At 43.4% G+C, this 12075-nt stretch overlaps 1 protein-coding gene across 1 annotated transcript; it reads right to left on the minus strand.

The window, feature by feature from the left end:
• Positions 1-5324: 5324 nt before the first annotated feature.
• LOC124253841 (E3 ubiquitin-protein ligase Midline-1-like) lies at positions 5325-10854 on the minus strand. Its single transcript, XM_046687689.1, has 3 exons — positions 10758-10854; positions 9003-9294; positions 5325-7457 (listed from the first exon to the last, which is right to left on the minus strand). The coding sequence occupies exons 2-3, from the start codon at positions 9292-9294 to the stop codon at positions 5818-5820; spliced, it is 1932 nt and encodes a 643-aa protein (XP_046543645.1). The 5' UTR covers positions 10758-10854; the 3' UTR covers positions 5325-5817.
• Positions 10855-12075: the final 1221 nt, after the last annotated feature.

A 12075-nucleotide genomic window follows, 5' to 3' on the forward strand; every position in this document is an offset into this window, starting at 1 on the left:
AAGAAGTGATAATTGTGTTTTAATTATGTTTGATTTTTTGGTTGCATGTGACCTTGAACAATTGTATTCTAAAATAAACAAAGTAGAATCAGTACAAATTGAAAGGTAAACTGAAATGCAAGCAACAAAGTGCTGCTTTTAGCAATATTCCTGCAATATCACGGCAGGGGACACTAGAAATGGGCTTCGCACATTGTACCCATGTGGGGAATTAAACCGGGAAGTTTGTCGAGCAAAGGCCTTAACCACGAGGCTACCCCACCGCCCCCCCCCCAGCAATAAAGACAATGATGGTACTATTCACCTCTCAGTAACATTCATCCAACTTGATAGCAAGGACTAGCCAGATAGGATCCAGGGTGTAAAGATCATCACACACAATGATGGTCTTCTTGTGGCTTGAGATGTAATGTGAGGCTTGAAGCAAGAGTTAGCTCCCCTAACGTGCCAGATATTTCGATACTGTTCTGTGCCGCGTTACACAACATATATCACCGCCACATAACACTTTTCCTCATTGCTATACCCCGCTGCGCGTTTAGCGGTCACAATGTCATTTCAAGGTCACAAGGGGACTTTAACGTTTTACCTTTGTCGGCAAGATATCTCAAGAGACGTTCACTGGATTATCTTCATATTTGACACCAAGCTTCATCTAGGGAAGGCGTAGGGCCCACTGACACTTTGAAGATTTCAGTATGTTCAGGGGCGGATACAGCTTTTTGAGAGTGGGGGATGGGGGTGGGGGTGTGAGTGTTTGCACACTATTGAGAAAAGGAGGGGTACACACTTCATTTTCACCCAGGTTTTGCACCCCTACGCCCCGTTCTGGATCCCTCGTCCTGGGGTAGATGTATGTGGGGTAGAGGATCCTGACCAGATCTAATGTCTCTGGATCCCTCGTCCTGGGGTAGATGTATGTGGGGTAGAGGATCCTGACCAGATCTAATGTCTCTGGATCCCTCGTCCTGGGGTAGATGTATGTGGGGTAGAGGATCCTGACCAGATCTAATGTCTCTGGATCCCTCGTCCTGGGGTAGATGTATGTGGGGTAGAGGATCCTGACCAGATCTAATGTCTCTGGATCCCTCGTCCTGGGGTAGATGTATGTGGGTAGAGGATCCTGACCAGATCTAATGTCTCTGGATCCCTCGTCCTGGGGTAGATGTATGTGGGGTAGAGGATCCTGACCAGATCTAATGTCTCTGGATCCCTCGTCCTGGGGTAGATGTGGCTGTGGGTAGTGGATCCCGGACCAGATGTGGGGTAGTGGATCCTGACCAGATCTGAAGTCTGTGGTACATGACGTAACAGGATCCTGTTCTGATGTGATGCCTGCGGGAGATGGGATAGCCTAACTTAGTCTGAAGTAATGCCTGCGGGAGATGGGATAACCTAACTTAGTCTGAAGCAATGCCTACGGGAGATGGGATAGCCTAACCTTGTTTGAAGTGATGCCTGCGGGAGATGGGATAGCTTAACCTGGTCTGAAGTGATGCCTGCGGGAGATGGGATGGCCTAAGCTGGTCTGAAGCGATGCCTGCGGGAGATGGAATAGCCTAACTTAGTCTGAAGTGATGCTTGCGGGAAATGGGATAGCCTAACCTGGTCTGAAGCGAAGCCTGCGGGAGATGGGATAGCCTAACTTAGTCTGAAGTGATGCCTGCGGGAAATGGGATAGCTTACCCTGGTCTGAAGTGATGCCTGCGGGAGATGGGATACCCTAACCTGGTTTGAAGTGATGCCTGTGGGAGATGGGATACCCTAACCGGGTTGGAAGTGATGCCTGCGGGAGATGAGCTAGCCTAACCCGGTTTGAAGTGATGCCTGCGGGAGATGGGATAGCTTAACCTGGTTTGAAGTGATGCCTGCGGGAGATGGGATAGCTTAACCTGGTTTGAAGTGATGCCTGAGGGAGATGGGATAGCCTAACCTGGTTTGAAGTGATGCCTGTGGTATAAAGAAAGGGGTAGTGGATCCTGTCTACAAGTGATGACCGTATAAGTGTGGCACTGCTAAGGAATGCAATTTGCACGGCTGTGCCTCATATTCTTTGGTCTTTATGTGTACTAGCAATGCAATTAGTTGACTGTGTTGGATCCAAGTATTGCCTTTATGAAGTGTCTAGCGTTCATATTTAAGAAGTAATAGGATTCTTGCACATTGACTTTTGCACTTTGACCATGCTGTTATATTCATTAAAAATATTTTTCTCTCATTTTTGACATCATGTCCTCAGAAGCTTTTGACAAAGAAGCTGAAACAAGGTGACCTATGAAAATGATGTCAAGGGGTTTCAGTCTGATGTTTTGATTATGGGTAGTTTGACATCTGAAGACCATTACTGACACATCTCTGCTCAAATTATAATGCTTGTAAACATTGTAAGGTGTTGACTATATATCCCAGTGTGGTACACACCTGTGGCACTGTATATGTCATTGTTCTGTACATTTTGTGGACTGTCTACGTCACAGACCCAGTAGCCTTGAGAAATGTCACCCATTGACCTTATTTGCATGACCTGTCTATACTGCTCGCCTTAGAACCACCCTGGTGTGCAGGGTGTTTATAGCCACTGTATTGTGTCAAGTACTCTTGTTGCATGACAAATTCAAATACAACATTTTCTTCCCAGTGAATGTAAGAAGAGGGTCTTTAATAGTGCTGGACTTCTGCATACCTGGACTTGGACAGCTCCAAAGGAAGTCAGCACTGGCACCGTGATCAGTATCCGGTCTCCAATAACTGGGTCACACTAATAACTGTTGACGTCACCCCCAGTTTGAATAAAGGATTTGTATGATTTTCTGTAACACGACGCCTCTTAACTCGTGAAAACTACATGTCTTGGCACATCTGTTTTAATGTCTTTTTGGGGGGTACATTGACTGAGCCTTAAACAATGACATGTCATGTTTCCTTCTGTGTTTTATGTCATTGTTAGGGAACATTGTCTGAGCATTAAACAATCACATTTCATGTTTCCTTCTGTGTTTTATGTCATTGTTAGGGAACATTGTCTGAGCTTTAAAAATGACATGTCATGTTTCCTTCTGTGTTTTATGTCATTGTTAGGGAACATTGTCTGAGCATTAAACAATGACATGTCATGTTTCCTTCTGTGTTTTATGTCATTGTTAGGGAACATTGTCTGAGCATTAAACAATCACATTTCATGTTTCCTTCTGTGTTTTATGTCATTGTTGGGAAACATTGTCTGAGCATTAAACAATCACATGTCATGTTTCCTTCTGTGTTTTATGTCATTGTTAGGGAACATTGTCTGAGCATTAAACAATGACATGTCATGTTTCCTTCTGTGTTTTATGTCATTGTTAGGGAACATTGTCTGAGCATTAAACAATGACATGTCATGTTTCCTTCTGTGTTTTATGCCCCGCCGTGATATTGCTGGAATATTGCTAAAAGCAGTGTAAAACCAAACTCACTCACTCACTCTGTGTTTTATGTCATTGTTGGGGAACATTGTCTGAGCTTTAAACAATGACATGTCATGTTTCCTTCTGTGTTTTATGTCATTGTTAGGGAACATTGTCTGAGCATTAAACAATGACATGTCATGTTTCCTTCTGTGTTTTATGTCATTGTTAGGGAACATTGTCTGAGCATTAAACAATCACATTTCATGTTTCCTTCTGTGTTTTATGTCATTGTTGGGAAACATTGTCTGAGCATTAAACAATCACATTTCATGTTTCCTTCTGTGTTTTATGTCATTGTTGGGAAACATTGTCTGAGCATTAAACAATCACATGTCATGTTTCCTTCTGTGTTTTATGTCATTGTTAGGGAACATTGTCTGAGCATTAAACAATCACATGTCATGTTTCCTTCTGTGTTTTATGTCATTGTTAGGGAACATTGTCTGAGCATTAAACAATGACATGTCATGTTTCCTTCTGTGTTTTATGTCATTGTTAGGGAACATTGTCTGAGCATTAAACAATGACATGTCATGTTTCCTTCTGTGTTTTATGCCCCGCCGTGATATTGCTGGAATATTGCTAAAAGCAGTGTAAAACCAAACTCACTCACTCACTCTGTGTTTTATGTCATTGTTGGGGAACATTGTCTGAGCTTTAAACAATGACATGTCATGTTTTCTTCGGTGTTCTATGTCATTGTTGGGGGAACATTGTCTGAGCTTTAAACAATGACATGTCATGTTTCCTTCGGTGTTTTATGTCATTGTTAGGGAACATTGTCTGAGCTTTAAACAATGACATGTCATGTTTCCTTCTGTGTTTTATGTCATTGTTAGGGAACATTGTCTGAGCATTAAACAAGGACATTTCATGTTTCCTTCTGTGTTTTATGTCATTGTTTGGGGAACATTGTCTGAGCTTTAAACAATGACATGTCATGTTGCCTTCTGTGTTTTATGTCATTGTTGGGGAACATTGTCTGAGCATTAAACAATGACATGTCATGTTTCCTTCTGTGTTTTATGTCATTGTTAGGGAACATTGTCTGAGCATTAAACAATCACATTTCATGTTTCCTCTGTGTTTTATGTCATTGTTAGGGAACATTGTCTGAGGTTTAAACAATGACATGTCATGTTTCCTTCTGTGTTTTGTGTCATTGTTGGGGAACATTGTCTCAACTGTGTATTGTGTAAGTACCTGTCATCTTAATGCACAGAGGCCTACTGTTTTAGGACTGTCTACTTACAATTCAGTTTTACGTCTGCAGTTTGTCTGTGTTGAAATTTTATAACAGGATGTTTAAGTTGAAATATGCGTCCAAACTTACATAGCTATTTGTACGTGGCGATCAAAGGTTCCTGGTAATGGGTAACACTCCCATAGTAACACTCCCATAGTTGAACCCTGAGTCATTGGGGCTTAAGAATGTGGTCGTTGTACTTGGTTCAGACTTGACACGCTGGGTCTCAACAATTACAGTAGTGGACACCCAGACTACAATGCTGTACACATTAAGGCTTTTAGAAATAATTAGTTTATGATGCTTACAATTCCACAGCTGAACTCTGAGCCAGAGTGCAATTTGAACACGTTAACAATTAATTAGTTTATTAAGCTTTCAACCCAGGTTTCACAGATTTGGAATGAAATTATTTTCGAAAACTGATTCTCTCTCTTGAGTTGGTTGGCTAATGAATCTTGAATCCAGGTCTTCAGCGTAACGACTGAATACTTTACCACTGGGTTACTGACAGACTCTAATTCACTTAATACATGGCCATAATTAGTTCGTTCTTAATACAAACTTGGAATACGTGTTGATTGACTTGAAATCAGTGTCGAAGAGAAGCATAAGTCACATAAATACTCACATTATTTTAAATTGATTTTATTGATTTCCTTAAGTGGCATATAGAAATTGGAATGATGAAAAGGGCGATTGTTTAAAGAAAGACTACTTGTTTGTTGTAATGGTTGCCACGTTTTGGTGTAGATGCTGACACCGTTATCAAGCAAGTGATAAACAACATTATCAACAAGGAGAATATATACATGAAAGATGTTTGAGCCAACCGGTTTCACTTTGTTGATAGTGCTATAGTACATTGATCTATCGTGTGCTGCAAGACATAATATTCTGTTTATCTAATGGCTGTGAAACATGTGTCACACATATTGGTTATTCAATTAAGTGATGATATCTCATGTATTGGAGACATACATATACCTGAGGTATTCAAAATATAACCTTTAAGATTTCTTGTCTATGCTCCACATCATACTGCCTCGGCTTTTAAAGATCCTTCCCTGATGACATGAGGAAGCTGAGAGTGTGAATACTCCTACGTCACGTCAGACATGCAAGTCATGTGAACACCTTAATAACTCCTTCAGTGCTGAGACAAACATACATGTAACCATATGGGTCTACACAGACATCCACAGGATGGTTAATACCGCTCTCTTCCGTCAGTATGTTTCTTACAAACTGTCCTGACTCAGTCAGATGGATGACTCTGTATAGACTGTGGTCTGTAACCAGGATGTCGCCTGTGTCGGTACTTGTGATACCATGAGGACACTCCAGTGCTGTGTCTCCTGTAGGTCTGTAGCTGAACACCACATCTCCCTCGGGGGTCAGACACACGACACACTTGGTTCCATAGTCAGACACCAGGATGTTACCTGTCCTCGTCGTACTGAGGAAGTCGGGACACTGTAAGATGTTGTTACCTTTGTGGCGTGGACTGATAGACCTCAACACGTTTCCTGTCATATCCAGGATGTCAACACAGGGAGGAGAGTGGGAACTAGCTGCTAGTGTTGATGGTGTCAGGGACGTTATACCCCAATACTGTCTGCTGGTCCTCATGGTTGTCAGTAACTCCAGGTCTGGTTTGACTTTTATTGTTACAATCTGTTTGGTTGCTGGCACAGTGACAGCTACCTGATCGTGTGTCAACTTGGTCAGACTCCATGGGTCACCACTCAGACTGAGTTTACTGTGCTGTGTCTGGTTGTTCTTGACGTAGAAGGCCTTCACACTGGTGTTTCTGTAATCTGTGACTACAACGGTGTCTGTGTCATTCACCACCAGCACTGTCACGTTTATGGGGTTTGGGTTACTCCTATCGTCTTCTACTGTGATTTCAATGGTGTCTCGTAACACAGGAGTAGCCTTCAGGTCCAGCACACTCTCATACAGGACCTCTATCTCACCCAGCTGTAGATCGTCCAGTGCTTTACTCAGCTTGTCTTGTCTGAATGTGACACTGGCTATTCTTCCTCTCTCCTTCAGGTCAGTGTCTCCGACAGCCTCCACATCACCGGCCTCACATCCCTGATACATCTCATACACATCCATGTCACACTCAGATTGTAGAGCCTGGTCTATCAGCTCCGTCTGATGTTGGTACATCAGTACCGACATCTCACCTGTCTTTATGTCTGCTTTCAATTGTCCGATGTGTTTATGTGAAATATTTTCCATCCGATCGAGTAGCTTCCTTTCTTTTTTCTTGGCCCGATCTATAACTTTCTGGCATGCGGAATGAATGTGTGACTTCATCAGTGAATAATGATCTCTCTCTCTCTGCTCCTGCAACTTTTGTTCCTTCACACGAAGTTTTGTCTCACCTTCCTTCTTTGTTAATGACTTCTTCATTTCTGTCAGCTCTGTTTTCATTGTCACCATCTGTGAGGGGATCGTGACAACGGCATCACATTTCCTGTGGTAAAGTATGCAACATTTCTGACACACGGCCTTCTTGCAGTCCTGACACAGAAATTCTAGCGACTCCTGTTTGTGCTCCTTGCACATGGCCTTTCGCTTTCCCTTGACCTTGACCTCTCCAGACAGGTCAGTGACGTCATGGTGACGAAATGATGGGATGCGGTTGTGAGCTCCAGTACATTTCTCACAGAGTGCATCATCACAGACGGAGCACCAAGCAACAGCCACAGTTGTCTCCCCATATTCTTGGCAGTAGGTACAATTGGTCGTATCTGTAAACACATCACATTTGCAAAATAACATCTCGCCTACTTAAGAGACTTACACATGTTTATCTCTCATTGTATCTTTATAGCACAGGAAACACTAGTAACAAACATTGACCAATTCAGTAAGACCCAAATGACACATTTCTGAGACGATCACCCATTGAATTCTGTTGAGCACCCAACGACACATAAGCTGGCCACTTTATATGGTACACCTGTAGTCCATCTGTGGGTGTTGCTTTATACATGGGAGTCTCAGTACAATGGTTAAGGAGTCATGTCAGCTGGGATGGTCGGGAGAGAACAGAACAGAACAGGACTCCTGGGATGAGGTGGTCGGTACAGGTAAATGGGAGGGTCGGGGTGGGTTGGGCAGGTGAATGAGACTCCTGGGGTGGTGGGACAGGTGGATGGGAGTGATGGGATGGGTGTGACAGGTGAATGGGAATGCTGGGGTGGGTGTAACAGGGAAATTGGAGTGTTGGGGTGGGTGGGACAGGTGATTGCGAGAGTCGGGGTGGATGGGATAGGTGAAAGGGACTGCTGGGGTGGGTGTGACAGGTGAATGTTATAGCGGGGGGTGGGGGGAGTCGGACAGGCAATGGCATTGCTAGGGTGGATAAGACAGGTGAATGGGGCTGCTAGGGTGGGTGTGACAGGTGGATGGAACTACTTGGATGCATTAGACCGATCCATGGGACTGCTAGGATGGAAGGGACAGGTGAATGGGACTGCTGGGGTGGGTGGGACAGATGATTGGGAGAATCGGGGTGAGTGGGACAGGTGAATGAGGATGCTGGGGTGAGTGGGACAGGTGAATTGCAGAGTCGGGGTGGGTGGGACATGTGAATGGGAGTGCTGGGGTGGGTGGGACAGGTGAATGGATGGGGCTGCTGGGGTGGGTGGGACAGGTGGATGGGTGTGTTTTGGTGGGTGGGACAGGTGGATGGGAGTGTTGGGGTTGGTGGGACAGGGGAATGTGAGTGTTGGGGTGGGTGGGACAGTGGAATGGGAGTGCCAGGGTCGGACAGGTGAATGGGAGTGCTGGGCAGGATGGGACAGGTGAATGAGAATGCTGGGGTGGATGGGACAGGTGGATGGGAGTGCTGGGGTGGGTGGAATAGGCGATTGCTTTGCTAGGGTGGATAAGACAGGTAAACGGGAGTGCCAGGGTCGGACAGGTGAATGGGAGCGCTGGGCAGGATGGGACAGGGGAATGTTATTGCGGGGTGGGTTGGACAGGTGAATGTTGTTGCTGGCGTGAATGGGACAGTTGAATGGGAGCGTTGGGTAGGGTAGAACAGGTGAATGGCAATGCTGGGGTGGGTGGCACATTGTTCTGCCACTAACCTACTGACATAGACCACTAGACTCGTTTTATTTGCAGCAAATGTTATTTGGTTACTTTTGCACATTGGGCCAACGATTTAGGAATTCTTCTCCTGAAATGGAAACGGACGGGCAGATATGGTGATCGCTATATCTCACTGTTTCTCAAACAGGAATATACATATATCTGTTTGGTAGAGGGTATAAAGTTGTAGCTACCTTTGGATCCAGGGCCAAACGAGTCCAAGAGTCCCTGGATGAGAAAGATAGGTTTGACGTCATCCGCCCACTCCTCCACTGGTCTCTCAGGGGCAGACACTTTCGTCATCTTTCTGCAGAATGGACACAGGAGGGACTTAGCACTGATGGCTTCTGGTCTGGTTTTGGTGTAGTTGACGATACATTTCCGACAGAAGGTGTGATTACACACAAGTGTACATGGCTTGTCAAACACCTCTGTACATATTGTACAGGACAAGAAATGGTCCGTCAGCTTCTGAGAGGTTGCCATCTGAAACCAGGTAAATAATGTCTACACTCTTGACATCTATCTAACATTGTCCAACTGCAGGTGATTCAGAACCTCTGTACAGACAGGTGACTGTAAAGTTTAACTCACTCAACTCACTGTCTCAGTGTACCTCAGGTGATGTTGATGCGGCAGTGTGTACATATCACGTTTTACAGATTGGTGAGATAGTAAAGTATGCAATTAAAGCTAATGGCATATATAAACGCTTCCAATAGTGTCTATGGTATATGTAACCATCTTTGGTTCTGTGGAATTAGGATATGCACACACGAATCAGTCACGGATATTGTGTGTAATGAATCGTTGGGTGTTGTCAATGGATGTGAATAGCCAATATCAATGGTCAAAAAGTTCAATCCAACTTTGTGGCAGACTAATTCTGAGATCTAATAATGAGATCAAGAGTAAAAGAGTATTTGCAGCCCCACACGGCCATGTGTTGATCGACCTAGAAGTCGTTAGATATGGACAGCCATAGCATGTGATATCTCCGGGACTTAAAGGGGCCACATGCATGAAGCCATCTTAGCCCTACGACTATCTTATGTCTATACTGAAGCAAGGATGTTACGACCGCTGTAGCGCTAAGATCGCTTTACATGCAAATTAAATGACCCAGCAAAAGGGGCACGGTTTGCCCAGCCGTCTAAGGTGCGGTGATTGTTCTTCAACACCAAGTATATTATCCTAAATATTATAGTTCCTAAATATAACATAGTTATACTTGATAGAGGAACAGTAAAAACAGAAAAAGACCATTTTCCCACAAGAAGAGTGTCCGTTACAACTGGCGAGAAATTGGTACAAATCCTGAATACACGCTGCGCTCTTACAGTTGGTTTACTTGCTATGACACAATAAAGCCATATATAGCAAAATTCCCCCTTGTGAAATGGTCAATATGATAATTATGATTTTCTTGAAGTATCAGTGGAGCACAACAGCTGACTGAATACCTCCTGTGTCATTCTGTGTTGATCACGTGTGCTCATTACCATAACGAAAGTAAACAACATGCACTTCCTTGTTGTGTACACTATCTACATGTACGATGTATGTAGGGCACAGGCAACACACTGGAGATTGTGGCGGCTGTAGACCACGACAGGAGACTAATACACACGCACTGCTGGCATAAACTACACCTAATTATCACTGTTGACATAAACTACACCTAATTATCATTGTTGACATAAACTACACCTAATTATCATTGTTGACATAAACTACACCTAATTATCGACTCACTATACTCGTCAAGATCTGACGGAATACAACAAACAATATTCGACTTTGGACTGAGTCCTTGGACAGGGCGTAAATAGTTTTAAATATACTGAATACTTGATACATCAGATAACCAGAAACAGTGTGATTGTGTTTCCATCAACACCAGGACCAACCATCCAGTATTTGATACATTATGATGTATAGCAACTTACCGCACTGTCCACCTTCACACTTCACAACCGCCACTTGCCGTGTGGGCGTCACCAGCGGTGTAGAGGGTAAATGTACACCCGCGACAAAGTATTACCTGTCATGACAGGTAAAGATGATCTTGTGCGACACTACACTTCGTAGCAAAGGGGAAGGACCAGCAAAATGGTTGGGCGCTGACAAACCTAAAGCACTGTCGGAAATAGAAAACAACTGTTTTTAGGCTGTTACTCCATATCCCTAACATTTACACAATTGCAAATAGCATAATGGAAATAACCCACATCGGCCTAACAGGGCGTTCAGTGGGATGCATAGTCAACGCATGTCAAAGCTTAGAAAAAATAGGAACAGCTGCTGAAAACAATAGATCAGACTAAAGATGGCAATTTAAATCGCTCAGCCTCGGGTGTTGTTTTAATTAATCTCCATATTTAGTGTCTAAGATGCCTAGAGGCACAAGGGGTCATCTCAAAGAAGATTTTATATTTTTCATGTGTGTTGAATATTTTTCATCTATTGATTACGTGTCTTTCTTTCATAAAGTTTTGTTGAGATGTGTAAAAGTGTATGATACCCATAGAAAAAATTAAATCAGCCATCGTATTAATTGTCGCAAAATATATAGGTGGCATGACCAGCCGAAGATCGACAGGAGTGGATGTTATTTGTAAATTGTTATGACATGCCGTTTACTTTCCCAGCTTAAATCCCCTAAAGGATTATCATATCTTAGCTGATATCTCTATCCCCTAGCCCGATCCCAATCACCGTCTGCGACACCCATACTGGTTGTGCTTTTGAGAAGACCCCTCCTATCTTTTCCTTTTGATAATGATAGTGAGACTTCATGGTAGCTACATCCATAATAGTTTCAATATCAAAGTTATAATTTTTTACGTCAGCTATCGTTTATTATGAAGCTAAGTTTAATTTCAAAATGGGCATATAAAAAAGGGTCCTTTGTATTAGAATATCATCGCACACTAATTTGCATGTGGTCTGTTCCAAATGAATCAGTATGTTTGAGATGACAAGTTAAAATTGATATTGAAGGTGTCACCGTAAACGTTACTGTTGCTGAATAATCCAGATGTCATTCCGTGGAGTGTAGTAGTGTTTTGGTTTACCTGACTGCTGTTAGGCCTACATTCAAACCATTTTGGAAGTGACACGCGTTGTTGGTGAGAGACAGCTTTAGACGAATTGTCAACAGGAACAAGAGAGTTTTCTTTACTACCAGTAAGGATACCAGACATGTGTTTCTGCATTGGAAGGGGAAGCAACAGCATAGTCATTGAGACTGTTCACCGTTTTGTG

This window comes from Haliotis rubra, unplaced genomic scaffold, assembly GCF_003918875.1.
Source record: "Haliotis rubra isolate DU_JTF1 unplaced genomic scaffold, ASM391887v1 Scf555, whole genome shotgun sequence".
In the NCBI taxonomy this organism is placed as follows: domain Eukaryota; kingdom Metazoa; phylum Mollusca; class Gastropoda; order Lepetellida; family Haliotidae; genus Haliotis; species Haliotis rubra.